Below are 25,540 nucleotides of genomic sequence, written 5' to 3'. Positions count from 1 at the left end.
GAAGACTGTCCACACGTCCATCACTGTACAACCTGGAGGCTGCAACATGAAATATGATGTGGTGTGTGTGTGTGTGTGTGTGTGTGTGTGTGCGTGTGTGAGATGGCGACACTGAATATTGACCCGACAAACATGAAGTAGCGGTTTTATTTCGGAGTTTTGGTAACGCTTTACTTAAAATTGACATTAATAGTACGTAAATGGATCACATGAAAGGATCTTTTGGCTTTATTGCTGTGTGATGTTTGTTTTTAATTTGCACGTTACCCAAATAACCTTTAACGAAAGTCTTATTGTGATCCTTATGGCAGTTTTTCCATGATTTTTCACCCACAAATGATGATAAATAATGAAAATAATGAATAATGAAAAAGTAAGTCGAAGTTTATTATATTTGGAACATTTTCTGTCTTTGTGGCCTCAAAACAGCCGTTCAGAAAGACATCAAAGCTTTGATCAAACGATTAGTTTTGCTTTGAATCGTCTCCAATTTGAAGTAAAGCGTTACCGACGGTCCTTCACTACGTTTGATTCCAGGTGAAAGCTCTTTTTCAGCTGCATGTTTCTTAACTTATCTCTGTTGAAAAAAATAATGTACGTTTTTACGGTCAGACTCTTTGTCCCACCGCCCGACTTCTCGGCTCTGACGTTTTCACCGCGGGGACGTTCTCGACGCGAGAAGAGAAACCGCCGAGTCGTGAGTTGTCCTCCGCGCCGCGACTCGCGCCGGGCCTCTCTCCGTGTCGTCTGCTTTCCAGATATCCAAAAGTGGGTCTGTCATACCCTGTGTGTGGTTGTGAAATGTGATCCTGAGGTATTACGAGTTTATTTATTATACAAATAAAAAGTACAGAAAGCGTCTTGTGTCCCCGCTCTCGCTGTGTTTCCACCGAGCTGGGATCAGGTGAAGATGGATTTTTACACTCGCAACGCTTCCAAGTGAGTTGGGCTCAGACTCGTGAAGCAAAACACAAATGTTTTAATAAACTGGAGAAATACTTGGATTTATCAAATCAAAATTTTCAAAACGGATCTGGACCATTTGATTTTTTAACCCGCTTTAAAAATCTGAATGATCTCTTTGACACTGGACTCTTAAGACTGAAGGTTTAAAAAAATCTACATTTATCAAACTAAATCTCGCATTTTTCAAAAAGGACGTTGAATTTTTTTAAGGTTGAGCAGAGGCTGGATTTTCTCTTCTTTCTTGTACTACGACACTCGCTCTCTTCTCAAGGGGATGAATCACCCTGGTAAATTACGCTCAATATCCAACCTGCTGCCGGGGAGGTGACGTCCTGGATAAGAGCTGGAAGCTCCGCCTCCTTGACCAATCAGATCTCTTGGAAAAGGCCCCGCCCATTCTTAAATGATGGCGACTGGTGTGCTGCGGCAGCGAGAAGAGAAATGAATTGATTGAACAATCTTTTTGACATAATAAAATAAATCCTGGACCAACGAGGTTAATGACGTCACCTGACACAACGGCACAAACAATTTGAATTTACGGAACGCAGAACTTGTCGGTGATGAATTAATATTCAGCACAAAACAAAAAAAACCCTTTTGTTTGGGCACCAGAACGTGTCAGCCGTCTGCTGATTGGTCAGTGAGTCACGTCACTCCTGACAAGCAGTGATATTTAAATATCTCATCGCCATAAATGCGGCGTTCGTGATCCCGGCCTACATTTTAACCGGCGGTGGAAACGTGAATCAGGTCTGGAGCCATAATTACCTTTAAATTTAAACTTTTTCTTGGTTGTGGCTCAGAGTAAAATAAAACAAAACAAAAAACAATCAGTCTCAACATATAGACAATTTCAATCATGGTAAATGTCCCCAAAGCTTCTCCCATCGCTGTTGCATCATTTTGACTAATTCATTTTAATTTACTGGATTCGTCAAAGTGAACTCAAAACTTTTTAAATCACACGTCTATAAACTGAACTGGGGCTCTGAAGTGAAATAATTAATAAAGTTAAATCTGGTTTCATGGAATCAGTCAAATGAGACCTGGGTTATTTGACGTGTTTGTTCTGGACGAGGAGACGCCAAACTTAAATCAGATTTGATGACGACTTCAGAATAAATCTTCCTTTTTCATAGGTGGAATATTCTGACATCAACCAGGAAGAACTGCTCAACATTTATCGTTCTGTAGAAAAACTACACAAGACGTATTTCATTCAAAGTATTTAATAAACATCTGACAAAAAAAAAAAAACTTTTCATCTCCAAATTTCTTCAAATGATTTCACTGAAGTGGGGAAAATCAAAAATGGCAATTTCGTTTACACTTTAGTGTCAAAGGAAATAAATTACAAATATATTTCAAACATATAAAGTTGAAATCATTCAAGTATCGCGTATTTATTATATTACGGTGCCTCGGTTGGCTCTGAACACACATTCTACTTTTGTTTTTCCATAAACTTCCGTTCAATTCCTGAACAGTTCAGGTGGGACAAAACTGTCGTCAACACAGGGAGAAATTTGTTCCTTTTACAGAATCTTATGGAGAAAAGCTGAACTATTGGTCAGTTTAATGAACAGATTTGGTCACATACAAAAGGCACGTGTATATTTAGACTTTAAAAGAACTTTTTTTCCATCTTTTTATACATTTTTATGGAAACATGCTCAAATTCTGAGCTCAGCAGCATAAAAAGTAACATTTCTGACTTTTACTACAACATAAAGACATGACTTCTTATCAAGGTCATGATTGATTTACAGCGAAATATCAAGGATGTTAAATAATATTAATCTCAAGAAAACTTCAGGATTTGGCTCCACATTACTGCCATTTTTCCAATGGAGAAAAGATCGTGTCTCTGAAGCTTTTATTTTGTAAACTCTGGTTGTGTAACTTCATGGAGAAAAACAAAGCTACATTTCCTCTCAGTCAACCTTTCGGTGTCGCAAATTTTTGGCAAAACTCTTTGAAAAAGTGGATTTTTAATCCTTAAAGTTCTGAAGCAGAACGGCCGGAGTTTCTCCTGGAATCTTCGGTTTTGCTCTTCAAGCTGGATTTTAACTGAAGCTCTTCTGAAGCTCCGGGTCACAAGAGAAGAAGAGAAGACCTTCTGAAACGGCTGAGTGGAGGTCAAGTAGAGGTCATCTCGAGGTCATCTGAGCTCCGTCTGTCTGGTCTGAGGCAGCAGCAGAGCCGCCAGCCCCCCGGTGAGCAGCAGTACCGACACCAGCAGCACGGGGGCGGCACAGTCCGTGTCCACCAGCCTCCCGAACACCATGTTGCCCATGATGGCGGCCACGCGGCCCACCCCCGTGAAGAACCCCAGAGACGAGGACCTGCAGGACCAGAGCCAGTGGACATGAGAGGTGAACTCGTGTCGAGGGAAGGGAACCTTTGGCACTTGAAGCGGTACCTGGGGATCCATGCCGGGACTCAACGGTACCAGGCTTCTGTCGTTTTGTGTGTTTATGTGGTAATAAATGTTCATTTGTTTCATAATAGAATCTCAAGATGTATTCAATTTAGCATTTATTACTCAATGCAACCTTTAAGAAGCACATCAAAACAACGTCCGACTGTAACGTCAACACGAAAACGCCTTTCCCCTCTGGAAACACTGTGATGGTAGAGTTGTAGAACTGAAGCTGGACAATTGTCAGGAGTTTCCTCAGATCAGAAGTATTCCTGCTACTGGCTTCACACTCCTCGTCAGAAATATTGCAGCCGGCTTAATCTGCATTGCATTTTTTTTTTAAAGCGAACCTGTGTAGCGTTGTCTGAACGTGTGGCAATGCTGCGTTCAAGTCCGGCTTGGAAGATCGCCTACTCTTCCACGAGAAATGCATTTCGGGACCAAAACATGGTGCCATTTGATTTTTTTATTTTTTTATGTGAATCGGTACTTGGTTGTACCAGCGGAATTCCTTACTCACGTCAGAGAGAAATATCATTAAAGTTAAGCTGAGGCAGAATTTTCAGGCTTAACGTAGCTTCTGCACAATACGGAATAACGACTTTATATATAAAGCATTTTTAAGAATAAGTACAAGTCGTATCTACTGAAAAAAAAATGCCTTGGGGGGGAAAAAGAAAGAAAAAAGGAACAGATATACTGCAAGTCGGTAGAAGTAAGTGAATCCTTGACCATCTTCCGCGAGTCAAACACGGTTTTTCTGTGCTCCTGCAGCAACTTTGTTGTGATACAGAGACATCTAGTGGTCACAGATGGTATGTGCCACTTAATATTGATAAATAAGTCACTTCTTAATAAGAGCGGCTGGAGAGAGAGAGAGAGAGAGAGAGAGAGAGAGGTCTGGACGGGACTGACCGCAGCCTGGTGGGGTAGAGCTCGGGTCCCAACACGTCCAGCGCGTTCCAGGCGATGACGGAGACGCCGCTGAAGACGCAGGACAGAGTCAGACTCTGAGTTTTGGTCTGAACCATGTAGATGAGGAAGACGCTCAGACTGGACACCAGCAGGCCGCAGGCTGCAGCCACAACACAAACAACAACATGAAAACAAACCACAGAAAGAGGGAGAGAGATTCAGCACGTCTCAGTGGCTTTTTAAGTTTATACTAATCTGGTATCAATAGAAGTGATGAGAGTGACTGGCGTCTTTATGACACCCTAACAATGTCCTGCTTATTTATTTTAGAGGAATTTGACTAAATCGGTAGGAAAGAAAAATGGCTTTTATTGTTTTTTTCCCCATAAAAAAAGGCGATATATTATCTGCTCAGAGTTTCTACAGTGGGTCAAAGGTCATTTATCAGGGTCAAATTTCAGACACCGTTTCTCAGTTCCTCAGTGAATTTAGTTATTTAAACCAGAGAAAATGCACCTGGTGGATTTCTGCAGTAATCCGACACCATCGGCTACATTTTCGTGGAAAAACATCCAAACTGAGAACAAATGAATCGACTTGAAGGTCAATAACCGACAATAATTGTTAAAGATATAATCCAACCATCCACCATGTGATTACACACACACACACACACACACACACACACACACACACACACACACACACACACACACACACACACACACACACACACACACACACACACACACACACACACACACACACACACACACACACACACACACACACACACACACACACACACACACACACACACAATTAAAAATCACAGTTTACATGATGAAAGACAAATGTCCCGGTGCAGAGACTCACAGAGCAGCGTCTTCCCTCCAGTGCTGTCCATCATGAGGATGGTGAAGATGTTTCCAGGCAGGTTGGAGGCGGCGATGATGAAGCCCTCCATGTACACTGTGGACCCAACGTCAACACGGCAGGTCAGGAAGCAACGCAACACCAAACACTGACGGCGACACAGCAAAGCTGCTAAATACCTTTCCGTCGTCTCAAGTAAATGAAAACCATTGTGTTTTGAACGGAGGGGCTGACCTGCAGTGCCGACCGGCTCACAGCTCTGGTTCGGCGCCGGAGACTTGACGGAGACGTTGGCGCATGGCGAACCGCCGAGCTCCACCCTCCTCAGCAGCTCAGGGAACCACATCCACAGGCCGTAGTAACTACACGCACACACGCACACACACACACACACACACACACACACACACACACACACACACACACACACACACACACACACACACACACACACACACACACACACACACACACGCACGCACACACACACACAAAGAGATTACAACCATTTAAAATGAATAAAATACTCCAATGAGGTATTAAATAAATAAATAAACATGCATACATACAAAAATATATCAAATCCCTTTGACGTCACTTGTTCCATGAGTGCCATATAAAGTGTTGATTTTCTTCTCGTGAATAGTTTGTGGAGTAAAGACTGTTTTTTGTTTTTTTTAATTCTACCACTAGAATAAACTTTAGTCCTTCTGCCAACTTGGTGTCGTTGCAGTTTTCCTGTCAAAGCTCTCAGTTTGCTTGGTTTGTAAGGATGAAAGTATCATCTTACAAGTGAAATTCAATACCTTTAAAAGAATTTATTAAGGTACTAAATGCAGATTTGTAAATTCAATACTTTTAAGACTTTTTCAGACCCCGCGGGAACTGTGGGCGCTTCCGACTCGACCCTTTCCCATCCACTTTTCCTCGACCCCGGGGATGACATCACAAGGTGATCACGTTGTTGTGGCAGCCGGACCACACTTCCACTGGGTGACGTAATAATAATAATCTGACGGCGGCGAAGATTGGCGACGTCTGCCGGGGTGAAAAATCTACAAATCTTCAAAAATGGACTACAAAAAGCACATTCCTACCACTTCCCCCACTGATAGAATCTGAAATATCACAAGGTGTGAATGGAAATCAAAGCAAAAGAGGCTGCAGGGTGAATAAATAACCAATCAAACTGAGAATAAGCTGCACAAAGTTACTTTCCTGTGTTTGTTTAATAACATCCGCAGAACATTCATGGTTGGGATCTGGGTTTTATATTATTTAAAGTCATTCAAGGCAGATTATTGCATTGGTAACTTAAAATGATCTGCTTTCAGTCACGAGTTTCCCTGAACACTGAGATGAGCAGGTCCCTTTAAATGTTGTCACCAATTGTGGGGCAGCATGACCTCGTCTCCTTTGTTAAAGGAAGCACTGAGCCTCCTTTCCTTAGCTGATTGAGAATTTGAAGGTTCCTTATCGTGGCCTCCACTTAAACACATTCCAGGATTTAAGGAGAAGTGGATAGGAAAGGAGGTAGGAGGGACGATTTTAACTCTCACCCGAAGGAAATGCAGTAGAAGATGACGAGCAGGACGACGCTCCTCCGTCGGAGAGAACTGCCGAACATCTGTCTGACAGGAAGCCAGACCTGGCAACAAGCAGAGGTCAGAGGTCAGACTGGGTCCAGAGGACAGAGGGGCGATGGAAACTCAAAGAACCAAAAGTAGGCTGAGGACCGTCTGTGAGCTTTTTAAAAAAAAAACCCAGGATGAGTCTACCTTTGTTAAAATTCCGCAGAGATGTTCTTTCTGTGGAGAACTTGTCATGTCTTCCACGTCCTCGCTGGGCCTGGAGGTTGTACGCAACGAAAAGTCCTTTGGAAGAGATGAACAGCAGATTTTTACACACCAGTCCGATATGAGGAGTTCATGACGTCCGAGATCAAAGCGATTCCGTGTCCACACCGTCCTTCCTTACCGGGAACGTCTTTGCTTTTCCAATCATGTTGAGTCCAAACATCAACTTGAAGACGAGCACGGCCTCGTGATGGCGGCCCGCCTGGCGGAGGGGACATCATAAAGACGGCGTCACAGAGAGCAGGGGGGGGGGGGGGGGGGAATCGACAAGACACACTTGATCTGGTGGGGTTTCAGGACCTCCATCAGGAACTTGGGGCTTTCGGGCAGGAGCAGCCTGAAGAGCAGGGCGGAGGTGATGCTGGGGACGGAGCACAGCACCACGAACAGCCTCCAGCTCTGGAAGTCCAGCCCCCCCACCGAGAAGTGAGCCCAGGTCTGAGGAATCACCCCCCAGGCCAGACCTGCAGGGGGAGGGGGCGGGGGGGGGGTAACCTGTTAGACTGGGGCTCCTGTCCTCTGTGTGTGTGTGTGTCGCTCTTTTGTGTCATTTTACACAACTTTACCTCCACTTGTGAATATTTTGCTGTATTTTTAAATTGTTTTTCTATTTTTACACATATTTCTGTTTTTCCATATATTTCTAAATATTTTCCTGTTTGACTTTCTTTTTTTTTACATTTTGTTCTATATTTTTACATTATTTCTGTAGTTTTACATTTTCTTCAGAGCTGGAACTGATAGAGAAAAAAAAACTAAAGACATAAGTTTTCATATTTTGAGTTTGCGAGGACAGTTTGTCATGATCTTTTATTAATCCAGTGAGACTTATAAAAAAAAAAAAAAGCAGTTATTTGATTACATTTGTATTTTCTACACATAAAACACATAATTTCTCTTATTTTGCTCATTTTAACTCTCTTGAACTCTTAAAAACAGAAGATAGATTAATATATATATTAGATTAAAGTATGCCGATGTCTATTTTATTTGCGTTTGGTTGCAGAGGAGTATTAGTTTCCTATATCACTGATTTTCTTCTTTCATCCGTACAGAGGAGGCGTCCTTTAAATCCAGATCAATCTAACAGGCTGAGCGTGACGAGGACGAGCTCAGTGTATCTGTGAACCTGCGGCCAGGATGTTTCCTGCCATCCAGAATGTGGCCAGAGCGCTGATCATGGCTCCTCTCCTCAGGCGGGGCATGAACTCGGAGAAATAGGAGAAAATGACGGGAATCGAACCACCGACCCTGCAGAGGAGAACGGAGCGGGGTTCAGTCTGGGACCGTGTCTGAAGAATCAAAGCAGGTTTGACTTATTCAACGAACATCAGGGAATTCAATCACAACTCCTGTAACCTAAACTTCATATCTTCACATCAGCTCGTTTAAACACTTTGAACAATGAGATCATCAATGAAGGAGCAAAGGCAGAAACAAAGGGAAACTTCTTGTCCTTATTAAGATAAACGTTTTTGATTATAGAGGTAAGCATAAAGACAAGTGAGCCAACCATTTATAGAATATCTGGCAAAAGTCTAAGTTGGTGGAGTTTGGAGTCATGAGAAGATTTGTACCACACTACAATAACTGAGATATGAATCAAACCGTGATACAGAGTTAAATGATGAATTAATGAACTGAAGCTTCACTGGAAGAAGAAAAAGAAAAAAAAAAACACGCAGGAATGGTCGACTGTTGCACATTATTACAGCCATGAGACGGAAATATAACCAGGCCATGTCGTCACAAAACTAATTTATGCAAGAGTGGACTATGTGGAGGACTATGAGGATGATGGAGGCAGATTACTGAAGCTGGAGTGAATAAATGTGAAGTGCGACGATCAGAGATCAACTATTAAAACAAAACTGTCACGGAGATGTTTCTTAACGACAAAATATGAATTTTGTTCTGAATACGGTGAGTAGAACTCGCTGCATGTGGCAAAAGTGCACGAAATCAACCACTTAATTTCCTAAAATGAATTGAGGAAATTTCATAAAATGTTCAAACTAAAACCGGCCGTTTGTTGTTGCAAATCTTTGCGCTCGCTCCTCACCCGACACCGCTGATGAACCGCAGCAGCAGGAAGAGCCAGAACCAGGGCGCGGCGCTGGACAGACCCCCGAACAGCCCGTTGACCGTCAGGGAGACCACCAGGACCCTGCGGCGCCCCCGGCGGTCCGCCAGGTAGCCCCACATGTAGCCCCCAACCATCATTCCTGCCAGAGCCGGGGGGGGGGGGGGGGGGGGGAGGGAGAGGGAGAGGGGAGAGAGAGAGAGAGAGAGAGAGAATAAGAATGAGTCAAATCTTTGATTAAAAAAAAAAAAAAAGATACGCCTGTTTTTCTTTGATGTTGATTTTTCTTTGCCGGCTGGACTGGGTGATTTTTTTAAATCTTATGTTTTTGCGTCAATAGTTCATCCCCCGAAAAAGGAAGGGGACTCGATTTCCAGCCGTTAAAAAAAAAAAAAAAAGTTTAACAAAATAAAGCGAAGAGGAACCGTTACGGGAACAATCTGGTGTGTTTGAATAAGCAGACGAGGCAAACTGTGTTTATACAGTCGCCATAAAACTAAAGAACATGAGGTGGACATGGGGGGAAGGGGGGGGTTTCGCCCGGTAGGAGATTATTCACATAATTTTCTCAAACAATAAAAGTCATGATTGAAAGAAACAGATCGGGAGGTGGGGGACTCTGAAGAGCGTTGTTAAAATATATAAAGCCTGAGCCGAATATTCTACATAAAAGCTTTCAGCGAGCACAACGATCCGTTTTTATTCTGGATGCTTCTGCATCCCAACACCAGTTTATATTCATGATTTAAGATGAAGAAGAGATTTGAACTGTTACGGGGCTCAGAGTTTGAGAGTCACTGATTTAACCCTTTAAAAATTCCCATATTATCCAGTTTTGGTCCCGAATTCCTGCCGAACTAAAAGTCCCTCTACTGAGAACAGGCGGTTTCTGTGTCCGGCCACGCCGACCCCCCAGACTCGCCTCGAGGAGAAGAGCTCCGGTGTTTCGGATCAAGTGGTTTCACTGCCAACTGGTGACCCTGTCGTGTCCCCTTGTTGCTGCTAATAACAGGAAGTTAAACCCCCGACAGGAACCAGCAGCTGTCCTGACGACCGTCGTTTCACAGCATTTAAAACGACGTTCCAAAGTGCTGTACCTTTTGCGAGTCTTATTTTAAAGTATGCTGTTAATAGCAGCGACGACGCTAAAGCAACAGAGATTAATGAATTAATCGAAAGTTAATTCGAAGCACCACTACACGTTTTCGGTGGATTTATCGCTATGACTCGTATAAACGCTGTCGTTGAACCAGTTTGAACCGGAATCTGGCTCAGAAGAGGCTCCTGAAGATGACGAGTTAAACATATTGTGTGTCTGAGTGTGTTGCTTAGTTTGGTCATTTGTTTTGTTACAGTTATTATCAAATAGCTCATGCTAGCTCCTGCTACCTTTAGCGAAGGGTAGCTGGTATGTTTTTTTTCATATTCTAATGAATTTATTCACTATATCAGTAACCTTTGTAAGTTTTCATCTACCCGTGGAAGGGTCAAAGTATCTACTGCAAGAGGGAGGGTTATTTCCCTGCATGACATCATGAAGGGAAAATCTCTGATTTGCCTGTATGAGCACACGTTCACTAAAAGGTGGAGCACCTGAGAGACGGGACGGACTTTCTTCACTTGTGGGGTGTCGTTACACTATGAGGACACATATGACTGTCAGAAAACCGTTAGGAAGTGACATAACACGAGCCCTTTAAATAAAGGTGCGTCAAACATAAGGCCCGTGGACCAAAACCGGCCCACAAGAGACTCCAATCCGGCCACACCACTAAGAAAATTGACAAAATTTCAAAGAAAACATTGATTTCATTTCATGTTTCCTAAAATATTTTTACAATCCGGTTGCGTCATAACATTGCGACTGACCGAGGAAGATGCTGGCGGTCAGCAGGCCCATGTCGGAGGAGGTCAGCTGCAGGTCGCAGCGCGCCGTCGGCAGGAGAAACGACACGCAGAGGATCTCCACGGCGTCGCTGGCGTTGGCCCAGCCGCAGACCAGCAGCAGGAGCCAGTGGAACAAGCCGAACCCTGAGGGGGAGAGACGGTTACAAGACTCGCCCGTCACCGGGGAAACGCCGGGTTCACTCATCCACTCCCCCCCCCCCCCATATTACCTGCCACTTCCACTGCTTCCTCGTAGGTCAACATCCTGGGCGCGCTCCCACCCGATTCACCGGAGGCGCCCGAAGGCCCCTTCTCGAAAATAACTTCACCTGGGAAGCAGCGTGAAAATAAAAAAAACACACAAATAACAAGTCAGGTGAAAAAAGAATAGTGATCGTGAACACCGCTGCAACAAGACGATTCAAGATAAATACAAACACTTATGTAGATGATGGGAATGTCTCTGTGCAGCGAGGATTACTCTTCCAAACAGCATTCTTTATAAGTTCCATACAAATATTAAGTATTTGTTATTTGGAGTTTTCTTTCATATTGAGAATCTGTATTGTCTTTGTACTGAAAGAACAACAAAACTGTGTGCAAACCCACTGAGTGCAAAATAAAAAAGAGAAAACTGTGGATAGATTGAGGAAAAGAAAGTGAAGAAGACAAGAATAAATAGTATATGAAACCAAACTAGTATATAAAACGAGGTAAAACAGGGAATGTCCATTATCTTTTGAATGTGTTTCTTCTGTTGACCATCATCTTTTTAAAGAATATATATTGTACAAGATGAAGTATTGAACATTACATGCATTTACTGCTTGTTTGGATTTGCTGCTGAATGCAATTTATCATTTAGAAATTCAGATAGAATCTTCCTGCAATGGGATGTTCAGGTCAGAGCCTCACTTCTATAGTTTACAATCATTTAACAGTAAAAAAATATCAGAAACAATTGCTATGTTGCAAAAAGTGAACAAATAAATGCACGAGAAATGCATGAAAAACATGAATTTGATCAAAGTTTATCTGTTCATCAACAAAGACGTAAGAATGCTCGATAGAAAACAAAACATTTCTCAATCTGAAAATCTTGTATGCGGCTAAAAAATAAACAACAATCAGGAAACAACCAGAAAAATGTCAAAGCATAAAAGGTGCAGACATTTTTAAAATAGCAAGTATTCCAAAGCAAGGACAGGAGGACAAAGCATTCCTGAACAATCTGAACAGTGACAAATGAGAAGTACTTAAAACAAAGTGGAAATTAAAAGATAGAAAACACAGTTTGTAAAGCCGAACCAACGGCATGACACTCACAAAGAAGACGTACATTGCGACACAAAACACAGAAATCTGGTTTCACAACTGTTTAGTCATCAAACAAAGACCAAAGAACGATATTTGGACACTAAAATCAACAAATTCACGGTTTAGGGTCAGAGCCGGCTGGTCTTAGTTTAGGCAATACAGGCCAACGCTAAAGGCACCCTGGGCCCCAAAAATTCAAATTCAATATAATTATATTAAAACTAGTTATTAATATTAAATATTAAAATGGAAAAGCTCACGTTGATTGAAATGTATAGCAATTGATATTACTGCAAATGACAAATCCAATTGTGTGCAAACTGTGTGGTTATTTAACGTTGATGTTGATTGTTGAATGACATTATTACCATTATTGTTATTATTTATTCATTTATTCACAGGACTTTTCTGGTAATGGAATTTATATTGTAATTCACTTTTTGGATTGATTTGTAAGATGTTAGGTATGTGAATTAGGCAGCACGATATCTTACAAATTAAAGATAATGATAAAAACAATGCTGTTTGATTTCTTTTGTAAGTGTATGTTTTTATACCCCACCTCCCCTTTTTGACTGGCAGTATATGTGTAATTGAGAAATTATAAAGTAAAAAAAAGTTCAATTTAAAAGAGCAGACAAAGCTTTTAAAAACAACAAACCAAAAAGCAGCTGAGTGATTTCCACCTCATCTTTTCATAAATATCAGGTTTACACAGTGAATGAAAACTACCACAATTCTCCACGTTGTTTGTGGTTTTAGCAACTTTCATATCACGTGCTTGACTATAACTTTTACATGTTCTTTGTTTTGTTTTTTTTCTCATTTATTTCCAGTGATGTGGACAAACTGTTTACCTTCATCCGAGTCCAGCTCGCTGGGATCTAGCGGGTCTCCGCTTAGAAGCGGCCGTCTCGCCTCCATCTCCCCGCCGTGCATCGCCTCCTCTCCCCGCTCCTGGGGGCCGGGGGTCCTCGGTGAGAAAACGCCGCCTGGGTCGGGCTTAAATCGCCTGTAAACTAACTCCGTCTGGGTCCAGGTGCCTGCATGCTAACGCTGGAGCTAACCGGAGGGAGGAAGGAGGAGGAGGAGGAGGAGGAGGAGGAGGACCAGGACCAGGACCAGGAAGTGGAGAGACAAGGCGGCTGGCAGGGTTTGTTTCCCCCCCTGTTGGAGGGTGCGTGCTGCGGTTACACAACCAGAGAGACCCCGGCAGCGAGCGGAGAGCGTTGAGCATTAGCATTAGCATTAGCATTAGCGGCTAATCGACACGTCTCCGCGAGCGAGAAAGTGCGCGCGCGCGTGTGAGCGGAGGCGAGCGACTTCTCGTTACCTCCCCTTCTTCTGTGCTCGCGCGCGCGTGTGTGTGTTTTAAACTCAGAGACTGAAGATGGCGACCAGCTCGGAGCGCAGTCCTCCTCCGTTCCCGGACTCCGAGGACCAAGACATGCCGGACCCCGAAGACATGGGAGGCCGAGACAGCGACGAGGACGACGGGGAGGATTTGTTCGCCACCCCGGTGGGTTTAAACGGTGCTAGCGGGGCGAGGTGGCTAACCGGAGAAGCTAACAAGTTTTAGGAGGTTCACAGCTGCATTTCAACAGATTTTGGCTGCATTTAGAGGTAAAATACTCCCGAAACCGGGAGCTGCCGGGTGGGAGAGGCAAATACGGGAGGGAAAGTGATGTTATCGTGGTATTCTGGGGTTTGACAGATGTTGCGGGCTTTCTTCCTGAAAGTTACGATATGACTCGCTGAGATTTCTCCAGGAAACCAGGTGGCCTCCCGACACATTTCTCTGCACATTTTCACCTAATAATCACAACATCTCCACATTTAACTGGCTGTGGATGTAAAGCTGCACCTCTTTTTAGCATATTTAATGCAGGATTTGCATTTTGTGCAGTTGTTTGAGTAAAGTCAACATCAGCCTGACGTTAGCAGTTTGCACAGAGGGCTGGATGGAAGTTGCCATCAATTGCGCAGGCATTGCGTGTTATTTCTGCGTGTTTTGCTGTTCCTTTTGCGTGTTTTTGCGGGGATTAGGACGCTGGCTCGAGCGCCCTGCTGTCATGTGAGTGCGCCGCGGTCACATGGGCAGAACCCGGATGTTTTCCTGCAGTCAAAGTTCAGAGGAAACGCTGGAAAAGTTGCTGTCTTCATTTCTTTCTCTCTTTTTTTTCCTTTCTCCGCTACTGCCCGGAAAACACGAGTCAGCATTTGTGTGGATGTTTCATTTAACGGCTCAGAGATGAAGTAATGTGGTCAGGAGATTGACACCAGACCAGTTTCCTGCAGAGAAAACGCTGCTAATCTTTTACACATGCCTCCTCCTGGAGACTTTATTCCCTCACTGATCAGTCACCTCATGTGGGGGTGATTCGAGGTTCCTGCAATAAACGTGTAGTGTCAAACTTTCTTTGAAGACAGCGATCTTAATTATTTTTCGATTGTTTCATAACACATGTATCCTCAGGCGAGAGAGGTGATATTCACAAAAGAAATACAACAATGCAAACTGCACACAAAAACAAGAAGAATTCCCACTGCACCACAGTACAGCCAGATATAAAGTACTTTGGGATGTACATTAATGCCCTCACAAAAGTAAAATCAGCTTTGACAAGTTTTATGTAACGCGGACAAAAGCAAACAGTGGCCTGAATTGAAGAAAAGTACCATATTTTCTGGACTATAGTTCACTTTTTTTTAATGTTCAGCTCATTATCCGACTTATGTTCAGATGAGGCTTGTATATCAAACTATGCCCGTACATACTGTGTGGGACCACAAGATGTCACTGTATGACAACATAATACTGCTACAGTACGACAGAAAAACCTGTATTACCACAGCAATTGACTCGGCAAAAATATTGCCCAAAAAGGCACATGGCACAATTTAAAGTAAAACCAGTGAATTGTGCAGCAAAGAGGGTTGGAAGTTGTGAGAAACTTGTGAGGGACGAAGGCAGAGAAGCTTTTGCCGTGATGATGAAAACCAAGAAAGTTAATCGTACCAAAAGCCCAAAGAAGAAATTCACAGAAGGTTCAGGAACAAAATCTAGTGGGCCAGAATTGTCAACGCTGCGTGTGTTTTTTTGTTTTACCTTTTTGTGAATCTTTTTTTTTTTTAACAGATGCAACTTGAGTCTTGTTTACGCGACATTTCCAGTGAAACACATCGCTTTTGTGTGTCCGTTTCAGAAAAGTTTCGCGTTTAAATCAAAACAAATCAAAGCTTTTATGTTGGGCCACTCGTGGTTGCTCTCTTATAGCCAGACGACCAAGTTGCAAGTTGGATTGTCAGTTCGGGGTGACTCGACTATAAAACTACCAAATCCCAGGAGAATATCTGGACAAGAAGTCATGACCCTCTGGAGGCAAACGTTCCTGATGTGCTGAAGAACTATTTACCCCGGCCACGGTGTGCATGCACTATAACGGCATTTCAGAAACGTTGAGCATTTTCTCCGTTTATACAGAGTCGAGGTCTTGGCGTGTTTTTTGGGAGCCGTTGTGTTGTTCTTACAATACTTAGTATTATTACATGTTCAGCTGATGTCATGCAGTCCTGTCAGAGACATGTCATTAAGTTTATGGTACTCGCTACTGAATATGCTAATAAGGGCCATGAGTTTTTAGATATGAAATAAAGAAGTCTTTACACCCATATGCCTATAGTAAAGCTGAACCAGTTGCCGTCTAACCCTGTTCTCGTCTCCAGAGCGGCCTCCCTCCCATGTCGGACACCTCACCTGCCAGCGAGTCCAGTGACCTCTTGACGACGCCGCCCAGCGACGCCACCGCCGAGCTTTTAATCGAGCCCATCAGCAGCCCGTCAGAACCGCCAAGCGGAGCGGCCGCAGAGCCGTCGGATGAGTTTGTGGATTTGACGAACAACGTGGACGCCGCGGATGACGAAAGCGCCGATGCCGCAGCAGAAATCCCTTCCGATGAACCGTCGGATGATTTTGTGGAAATACTGGGAAGTGAAACCGAGGCCCAGCGAGAGGAAGTGGCGGCGGCGGCGGATGTCACTGTGAAAGCGGTGATCGAAGAAGCAAAGAGTGCAGTCGCAGGCGTCACCGCCGAGGGCGGGAAGGGTTTGGGTGACCCGCCACAAGCAAAGGAGACGTCTCCCGCGTCCATCCTCGACCTCGGCGGCGACTTGCTCGCCAGCGACCCGCCACTGCTGGACGACCCCTTGGTCGACCTCCTCGGCGACGCTCCGCCCGCCGCCGGCGTCAAAGTGTCCAGCCCGGCGACGATCGACCTGTTTGACGACGACGGCGACGACCTGTTCGGGGACTCCCTCAAGTCCAAATCGGTCAAGCAGCCGCAGAAAAGCCTCTTCGACGAACCCGACGACGATCTGTTCGGCGAGCCGCTGGGCGCCATCTCGAAGAAGACCACCACCACGTCCACCTTCAGCAGCAGCAGCAGCAGCGTGGCGAGGGAGGCGTCCATTACCGCGCCGGTCGCCGTCGCTCGCTCTGGACCTCTCGGTGACGCAGAGCCTGCAGACATCTTCACCGAGGAAGCTGTTACCACGACGACCACCATCGCCAAAAAATCTGCCGTCACCTCCAAGAGCAACGGCGTCCACTCCGAGGAGGAGACGGACGTATTCGCCGGTGGGTTAAAATCCACAAACCTGCGGAGTGTGAATGTTCTCATTAGGTTTAAAGTTGCAAAACATATCTAGTGTTGTGTTGAAGTCTGCTTCTCACTCAGCTGCGAGCTGTAATTTAAAGTTGGCACAGCGTCCAATAACAAACCAACTTCAACAACAAATGACTAATGTCAGTCACATAAAAGCTTTATTGTCTAAATTAAGCAAAATGTGTATCTGTACGTAATTTCTAGTGAGTTCAGTTTCAATTCCAAAATGTAATATTGAAAAGTTTTGTGAAGGTCTTGAGATTCATCATTAGAGTTGTGACCAGAACAAGCAGGACTCGCGATGTAAAGTCAATAATTCCAGTCTTGGCACGAGTTTGCGTTCGGCAACTTCACTCTGTTGTGTTTCTTTGTTCCGGTTTCATCGTCGTACAGAAGCCACAGTGGAGCTCTCCCTGGACAGCCCGCAAAGCGAACGAAAGAAGGAGCCGGCGAGCACGCCAGCCGCCAACGCCACCACCACCGCCACCGCCACCGCCGCTCCCTCAGCGGCGGCGGCGGCAGCTTCCAGCCTGCCCAAGCCTCAACCTGCCGCCCTGCAAGAGGTCTGTACACCACGACACAGCAAGTTGTCTGGCAAGGTCAGCGTGTGGTCAAACTCAACAAGCGCCGACATTTAGACCCAGATCAGTCGACGGACACACGCCGTTCTAGAACCACTTGAATGCCAGCGTTGTTGGCGCTTGTGGCATCCAATCGAACTCGGACATTTATTTGTAAGAGGGTGTCGCCACACCCGGCTGCTTCCAGGGAGTGGTTCATAATTAGTACCTGGAGTTTAGTCTTTGTTTAAACCCGTCATTGTTATGTCTGGAACGGCATCATCGCATTTGATGAAGGAAGAGCTCACACTGAGCCGCCGCTTTGGAAGAGGTTTAGTTTTCATGTTTGTTTCAGAGGGAAGTAGATTAAAAATTAATAAAAAAGAGTGAGAGCAGTAAAACAGGAAATTAGCCTCCTATCTTTTGTTGCATCTTTTGATTTAATCTTACTGGAAGCAGTTCATCACTGTATAGCCTCTTGTTGGAATTTGCCGATACCTCATTCCTCATACCGAGCTTGAAGGCGCCTGAAAGAAAATAGAAAATAATAGGTTACGATCCTTGTCTGTCGTCGGCCTCGTCAAAACTGGAACAGGCTTATTGTTTGTTGGCACTTTGTTGGAACCTTTTAGAAACCATTATAAAACTATTGTCTTTTGCTGGAGCCTGATGGAACCTGGGAGAATGATCATGTCTTTGGTTGGGTTTCGTCGGAACCTTTTGGAAACGAGTAGATAACTGTCGTCTTTTGTTGGTGGTTTACTATGTTGATCCAAAAGTTCTTCATTGAGATTTGTTTTTTTGTTTTTTTAACTTGTGTTTCCATGTTGTGTTTCAGCTGGAGGAGGAAGAAGAAGAGGAAGAGCAGGATGACAAGTTTGAAGTCTTCATCTCTGTTAAAGACCCTGAAAAAATCGGTAAATCTCATCTTTACTGCTAAATGCGCATAAAAAAAAAAGTTTACTGCAGTTATACAATTCTGTCAAGGTCATAAAAACTCCAGAGTAAAGGAGACTTGAGTTAAACTGTAATTGACCACTTGTACTAGGACTGAACCTGCACTGCCAACACCAGTATTATTTTTTACTATTGTATGTTTATTGTACTTTAATTCTACACTTTGCCCCCCCCCCCCCCATCATAGTTTAATTTCCTTATATTTCATCTTACTGTATACTTTGCTCCCCTTAAAACTTATTATACTTTATTATCGTCTGTGATTTTTATCTCATTTTTATTTTAGTCCTATTTAATTTTTTTTACTTATTATTACTTTCTACTGTAAATACTTTTGGCCCTTAGAGTTCTTGATAGTCATTGTATATAAGATACCTCTATTCTTACCGAACTGTTTGCACATTTCTTGTCTTTCCTGCTCGTGAGTGTCCTTAAGAGCAGAATGTAACAAGTACATTTCTCAATAAAGGCTTATCTTATCTTATCTTAACCTTTAGTGAGCGCATCAGATTGCCTTTTTGAAAATGGAGTGTTCTTGTCGTGTTTCAGGGGACGGTATGAACGCCTACATGGCCTACAAAGTGACCACTCAGGTAAAGAGGGGCGGCTGTGACCAGTAGAGGGCGCTGTTGCGTAGGGTCGGTGGTTTGACACAACGTGTGGCCGCTGCGTTTCAGACCACACTGCCCATGTTCCGCCACAAGACGTTCACCGTGAGGCGGCGCTTCAGCGACTTCCTGGGCCTCTACGAGAAACTGTCCGAGAAGCACGGCCCCAACGGATTCATCGTGCCTCCTCCGCCAGAGAAAAGCATTCTGGGTAGGCCTTCCTCTCACGTCAGTCCTCCTCCCTTTTTTCTTTTTGCCCTTTTCTCCCCCCCCCGATGTACCTTTCTTTTCCCGTGGCGTTTCCTGTCATGTCCTTTCATGTCCCTCTTCCTCGTCCCATGTCCGTTCTCCTCACTTTTCCTAAACCTTTCTCTTTTTTTTCTTTTCTACTTTGTTCCACTCGTTCTTCAGTTTGCTTCCTCCTGTTATTGCTCTCATTTCTTCGCTCTTCCTTTTTTTTTAAATCCTTCCCTTTCTTTAGTTCCCCTTTTACTTGTTCCCCTTTCTCTCCTTACTCATCCTTCCTTATCTGCCAATCTTTTCCATTTTGATTTCCTCCTCCCTTCGTTGAATGGTTTTTGTTCTCTCTATTTTCCTTTCCTCTTGTTTTTTCCCGAATCATCATTTCTTTATCCTTTCACCTTTTACTCTTGTTTTTTCTTTCCCTTCCTTTTTTCTCTGTTTACATTCCTGTTCCCACTTTTCTTGTTTTTATTCCTTTCATTTGTTTCCTTCTGTCCTGTTTGTGTCTCGTCTTTCGTCATATACTTTTCATTTTTCTCCTTTTCTGTTTCATTTACTCTCCTCTTCCTCCTCATTCCTTTTCTGTCCTTTCTAAACTTTTCCAGCTTCTCCATGTTCTTTGTCCTTTTCGCGTCTTGGTTTTTTTTCTCTTTCCGTTACTGTTTATTTGCTTTCTCTCGTTCTCTCTGTCCTCTCCCCTTTGTTCTCGATTACCTTTCTTTCTTCACTTTCCTCACAACTTCTTCCTTTTCTTGCCTCTTTTTTTGTCTTTGCCTTTTCTATCTTATTCTCCTCTCCTCTTCTCCTCCTCCCCTCCCCTCTTCTCTTCTCTTCTCTTCCCTTCTCTTCTCTTCTCTCCTCCTCTTCTCTTCTCCTCCCCCTCCCCTCCCCTCTTCTCTTCTCCCCTCTTCTCTTCTCTTCTCTCCTCTTCTCTTCTCCTCCCCCCTCCCCTCCCGTCTTCTCTTCTCCTCCCCTCTTCTTCTCTCCTCCCCTCTTCTTCTCTCCTCTTCTCTCCTCTTCTCTTCTCTTCTCTTCTCTTCTCTTCTCTTCTCTTCTCTCCTCCTCTTCTCTTCTCCTCCCCCTCCCCTCCCCTCCCCTCTTCTCTTCTCTTCTCTTCTCTCCTCTTCTCTTCTCCTCCCCCCTCCCCTCCCGTCTTCTCTTCTCCTCTTCTCTCCTCTTCTCTTCTCTTCTCTTCTCTTCTCTTCTCTTCTCTTCTCTTTTTCTCCTCTCCTCTCCTCTCCTCTCCTCTCCTCTCCTCTCCAGCTGAGAGAATGACGGTTGTGTTGCACAGGGATGACGAAGGTGAAGGTGGGGAAGGAGGACTCGTCGTCTGCAGACTTTGTGGAGCGAAGACGAGGAGCTTTGGAGCGGTGAGAGAGAGTTTCCACACTTTGTCGTGTCTCCAGGAAGCGGCGGCGTGAGCACTTCCTCCCTTCTCCTCGTCTCCCAGGTATCTGCAGAGGGTGGTGACCCACCCGTCGCTCCTCCAGGACCCTGACGTCCGAGAGTTCCTGGAGAGAGATGACGTGAGTCACGTTCCTACTCCCCGGTTGAGCGTTCGCCTCCGCCTCCTGTTTGTACGTGACGCGATGTGTCGCTGATGTGTTTGTGTCTTCAGTTGCCCAGAGCCGTGAGCACTCAGGCCCTGAGCGGCGCCGGCTTCCTAAAGATGATCAACAAAGCCACGGACGCCGTCAGCAAGATGACCATCAAGATGAACGAGTCGGACATGGTGAGTTCCGCACCTGGTTTCAGAACATCCCACGTTCAGGCCCCCGCAGACTCCCTTTCTGAAGCCATGAAAATGACAATGGCGGAGGGAGGAGTTTTCCAGTTGACGAGAGAGGAAGAGGATGAAGAAAGACAGATTTTTCGAAGCTGAGGAAGAAGAAGAATTGTTATTATGATACGCTCCAGCGCAGGACATGAAGAAAAGGCGATCGCAAGACGCTGCTGAACTCGAAGGCCACGCCCCCTGACAGCAGCCACACGTCTGTGAAGCGACATTTTCACTTTTCAGCTGCGCAGTTTATGTCTCGCCTCCTGTGCTGTGCAGAAATGCATTTCTCTGAATTGTTTCAGTCATAAACGAGAGTTTTTGTACGAGCACGATGTGTGTCCGGTTTTAATTGCAGGAGTTGGCCGCTTCGAGTGATGCTTTCAGGTGCATCGCGGCATTTTAACAAGCTGCGGCACTCAGTAGGGAGGTTAGAAGCTAAATATGATTAAAATATGACTGATAGTGATTAGCCAGCTGGAACACGTGTGCGCAGTCACTGCCGAACCTTCGTCTTGTTCTTATGGAGTGTGGATTGGCTGTTAGTCATGTGGTCAGACCAGCCTGGAGAAGCACACAGCTGGTTCAAGTCCCTCTAATTGCATTGCAGTGGTTTGAGGAGAAGCTGCAGGAGGTGGAGTCTGCAGACCAGCAGTTCAGGAAGCTGCACGCTCTGGTGGAAAACCTCGTCATCCACAGAAAAGGTCAGTCAAACAACCTGCGGCGCAAAATGTCTCTGAGTCAAAGCTCAGCTTGATTTGATGTTTAAGGGGTCATGTTGTACAACTTTTCAACACTTTCACATGGTCCCATTGGTCTGAAAACATTGGATTCAAAGTCGATCTCTCCAAATATTGGATCATAGGAGCTGCATTCAGAATCTGCTGTGTCTGTGTGAGCTGGACTGGCTCCGCCCACACATGCCCATCTATGGGAAGAGGAGGAAGTACTTACCCTCGTGGTGCCATGTGCCACAACAGAATTGTGGGCGGGTCAAATGGAGGAGCCTAACTTGATTGGGATTGGTTAAACCCTCAATGACATTATATAGGGTTTGATTTCTGATTGGCTGGTTGGACCAACACACTTTTTACAAACTGAAACAAGCCAGGGAGAGAGAGGACACACTCTTCACTTCTGGGGCGTCGTTCCAGGTATGGGGGGGCGATTACTGTAGGAAACCCAGTAGAAAGTGAATTATGCACAAAGGTACCCCTTTAATAGCAATTTCTTTAGCCACTTGAGGGCGCCAAAAACAACATAAATTTGGTTATCTTTCCAAGCTTGAAGGATTATTGTTGGATAATAATAATAATAATAATAATAACAATAATAGTAATAATAGTAATAATAATAAAAAAGAGTAATCCTGTTTTAATTTCTTGTTCGTTTCTCTGCAGAGTTATCCGTGAACACGGCGAGCTTCGCCAAAAGCGCGGCCATGCTGGGCAGCGCCGAGGACAACACGGCCCTGTCCCGGGCCCTCTCACAGCTGGCCGAGGTGGAGGACAAGATGGAGCAGCTCCACCAGGACCAAGCCGCCAACGACACCTTCTGCTTCGCCGAGCTGATCGCAGATTACATCCGCCTACTGGGAGCTGTGAGGGTAAGAGAATACTGCCGTCACTCTGACTTTAAAGCCAAGGAGGGACTGACGGCCGCTGTGCGTTTGTCCTGCAGGGCTCGTTCGACCAGCGGATGAAGGCGTGGCAGCGCTGGCAGGACGCTCAGGCCATGCTGCAGAAGAAGAGGGAGACGGAGGCCAAGCTGCTGTGGGCCAACAAGCCGGACAAGCTGCAGCTGGCCAAAGAGGAGATCGCCGAGGTGCAACACCCTTTGTCTCGCATGAAAACCACATCGTTTCTGCCGTTTCCACGGAAACGGGGGATCGTGAACGGGGCCTGATTCGTGTCGCTGAAGGTGTTTTGCTTTCTCCCCAGTGGGAGGCCAAAGTGACGCAGTACGAGAGAGACTTCGACAGAGTTTCGGCGACCGTGAGGAAAGAAGTGATTCGCTTCGAGGTGCCGCCGTTTGTTCTCCCCGCCGCCACATTTTCACTTTCCCAACGCTGCAACTAAACTCTGTGAAAACTGTCGCTTCTGTAACAGAAAGAGAAGACCAAGAATTTCAAACGACAGATTATCAAGTACCTGGAGGCTCTGCTTCAGTCTCAGCAACAGGTGAGTTTAGCTCCCGTTTAGTTTCACATTTACTGACACGAATATATTGAACCACATCGCATTGATGTTTGATGGAAGACGAGTTGAGGACATTTAGGGACGCACTGATACCACGACTTTATAGGATCACGAGTACTAACCTTTAGTTATTAAATGCCATCAAGCCTTATTCATACTACAGACACAAATAGTATTTTTTCTTTGTTGAGAGGTTAAAGATTAGAGCAATTTAATGTGAGATGTATGTAGGTATTTGTCTTACAAAACCCTTTATTCTTGCATTTATATATCAGAATTATTACAATCTTTCTGTGTGAGAAAAGTTAGTTTTTTTTAAATTTTGTTATTTAAAAAAGCTGAAAAGTGGGACGTCTCCTAAAATATCCGAACACTGATTGCTCTTCAGATCATGAACATGTGTGATTCCTCATTTTAATAAAGCTACGTTAATATTAAAAGACACAAAAAACACAAAAACAGGAAGAAAAAATGTCAATATTGTTATTTTTCAGGTTTGTAACCATAAATCTTGATAATGAGCTTCTATGTTTTCAGTATTTTATCTCCCGGCGCCTGAAAGCTGCTTGTTTTATTCTCACCGCAAAACACAGCAAATGTTCCTATTTCAAGCAGTCCTGCTAGATGGTTCTACTAAAGTGATCTGAAGTTGAGGAAAAGCAGTGAACCTTGGTAAAAGGCGACTCGCATGCATCTGAATGTCTTGTTTTCTCTCCACAGCTCATAAAGTACTGGGACGCTTTCTTACCAGAGGCAAAAGCGATCGCCTAACCTGCGAGCGCCGGCCTCCTGGACGACACATACAGGCTGCCTTCTTCTTATACACTTTACCTCTTTTGCCTTTAAAACCAAGGAGAGAAACGAATAAACGAATAATGTGCGCATTGTAAAGGGAGATACAATCACGTGGTTTTTAATCACCTTTAACATATAGCTCTGAATTCTATTGTATTAATTGTATATTTTCCTTTCGCCTTCCACGAATATTTTCTTATGGGATGAAGAGAGTTATAGGCGGGGGGCGGGGGGCGGGGGGGGCGGGGGGGTCCAGCTCCAGCGGTGGGTAATTGTTTACGGCGCGGCCGAGAGCGACTCAAAGGGATTACATTTCAGATTTCTGAGCACTTCCACCAGGTGGAGAACGTACCAGCCCATGTTTCTTCTTCTTCTTCTTCTTCTGTCACATTTAAACAAAATCCTACGTTGCTGAGGGGGGGGGGGGGGGTGATGAGAGGCATTAGTTAAACAAGGTTGGGGTGTTTGGGGGATATTTTGGGGCCGTTGAGTGAATGTGGTGTGAGAGCTGGGGACAGTTTGGGAGACAGGAAACACGACAGCAGCGGCACACCGAGGAACCAGCAGGCGGTTTTATCTGCCGGAGCACATTTAATGCAAACACAGTGAGGAAACTGAATCCAGGATTAAACCAGCATGAAATCAAACATCAGGACAGAAATCAGGCTGAACAGTCAGGAAGTATCTTGTTTTAGACCTGTGGATCAAACTCTGTGAGGTAATCACAATTTAATAAATGAAAAGTCTTCCCAGAATTTTATCCTTTTTGAATTGGTTCAGTTTAATTTCAGACTTCACTCCCTTGCATGTATTTCTTCAAAATTCAATTCAGACTTTTTCCACCGTATATATATGCATTTTTCTTTACTTCTTCCACACAGGTTTGAGTTTCTCACCCGTAGACTTTTGTTCCTCAGAATGAACTTGACAATATGTTGAAAACACGTCTATCAGTTCACATGGTGGCAACTTGCTTTTTCAAGATTTTGCTTAAAATTTGTTTGGTTTTGATTGTTAGAGTTTAACATCTGAGTGAACGCTGATCTGTGTGACTTGGAGAAGCAAGGGATTGTATTAAACGTAGCACACGTTTTATTCTTTACATCAAATATTTATGTTTGATGACGATCAACCAATGTTTTGCATTTTGACTTCAAGGATCCCGTCATGAATGTGCTGCAAACGAACAAAACCAGTTCCTTTGCTTTGTAATAAATGGGCAGCGGCTTGTTTAAAACGCCGAGACGTTTGTTTGAAGCAAAATGTGTCGTGTTTCCAGTGGAGATCAACCGACGGTGCAGTGAACCAAACTCTCACTGCAAGCCTCAGCCTGCATCTTTACAAAGAGGGTCACAGCTTCATGCAGCACAGCTGGAGCTTTAAACACACACACACACACACACACACACACAC

The 25,540-nt window shown here is 44.5% G+C and overlaps 2 protein-coding genes across 4 annotated transcripts; one reads left to right on the top strand and one right to left on the bottom strand.

Annotated features, from left to right (window-relative positions):
* Positions 1 to 1,354: 1,354 nt before the first annotated feature.
* On the bottom strand, positions 1,355 to 13,311 carry sv2 (synaptic vesicle glycoprotein 2). 3 transcript variants are annotated; one of them, XM_080504860.1, is made up of 13 exons: positions 13,183 to 13,311; positions 11,239 to 11,337; positions 10,991 to 11,152; positions 9,101 to 9,263; positions 8,168 to 8,289; positions 7,339 to 7,502; positions 7,160 to 7,240; positions 6,961 to 7,056; positions 6,742 to 6,830; positions 5,417 to 5,544; positions 5,183 to 5,278; positions 4,307 to 4,466; positions 1,355 to 1,387 (listed from the first exon to the last, which is right to left on the bottom strand). In XM_080504860.1, exons 1-13 carry the CDS (start codon positions 13,262 to 13,264, stop codon positions 1,366 to 1,368), a joined length of 1,464 nt encoding a protein of 487 aa, XP_080360986.1. In that variant the 5' UTR covers positions 13,265 to 13,311; the 3' UTR covers positions 1,355 to 1,365. The 3 variants fall into 3 exon arrangements, with proteins under 3 accessions (XP_080360986.1, XP_080360984.1, XP_080360985.1); XM_080504858.1 differs by lacking the exon at positions 1,355 to 1,387 and adding an exon at positions 2,189 to 3,314; XM_080504859.1 differs by lacking the exon at positions 1,355 to 1,387 and adding an exon at positions 2,189 to 3,314 and having other exon boundaries at positions 4,307 to 4,375.
* A 243-nt stretch (positions 13,312 to 13,554) lies between these two features.
* On the top strand, positions 13,555 to 24,360 carry LOC308136515 (sorting nexin-1-like). Its single transcript, XM_080504857.1, has 15 exons — positions 13,555 to 13,844; positions 16,052 to 16,961; positions 17,383 to 17,552; positions 18,388 to 18,466; positions 19,056 to 19,099; positions 19,184 to 19,325; positions 20,649 to 20,727; positions 20,808 to 20,883; positions 20,976 to 21,089; positions 21,745 to 21,838; positions 22,535 to 22,740; positions 22,815 to 22,958; positions 23,075 to 23,155; positions 23,243 to 23,314; positions 24,053 to 24,360. The coding sequence occupies exons 1-15, from the start codon at positions 13,716 to 13,718 to the stop codon at positions 24,101 to 24,103; spliced, it is 2,391 nt and encodes a 796-aa protein (XP_080360983.1). The 5' UTR covers positions 13,555 to 13,715; the 3' UTR covers positions 24,104 to 24,360.
* The last annotated feature ends 1,180 nt before the right edge of the window (positions 24,361 to 25,540 follow it).

Source organism: Blennius ocellaris (genome assembly GCF_963422515.1).
Source record: "Blennius ocellaris genome assembly, chromosome: 11".
NCBI lineage: Eukaryota > Metazoa > Chordata > Actinopteri > Blenniiformes > Blenniidae > Blennius > Blennius ocellaris.
This window is presented reverse-complemented; position numbering and strand designations above follow the sequence as displayed.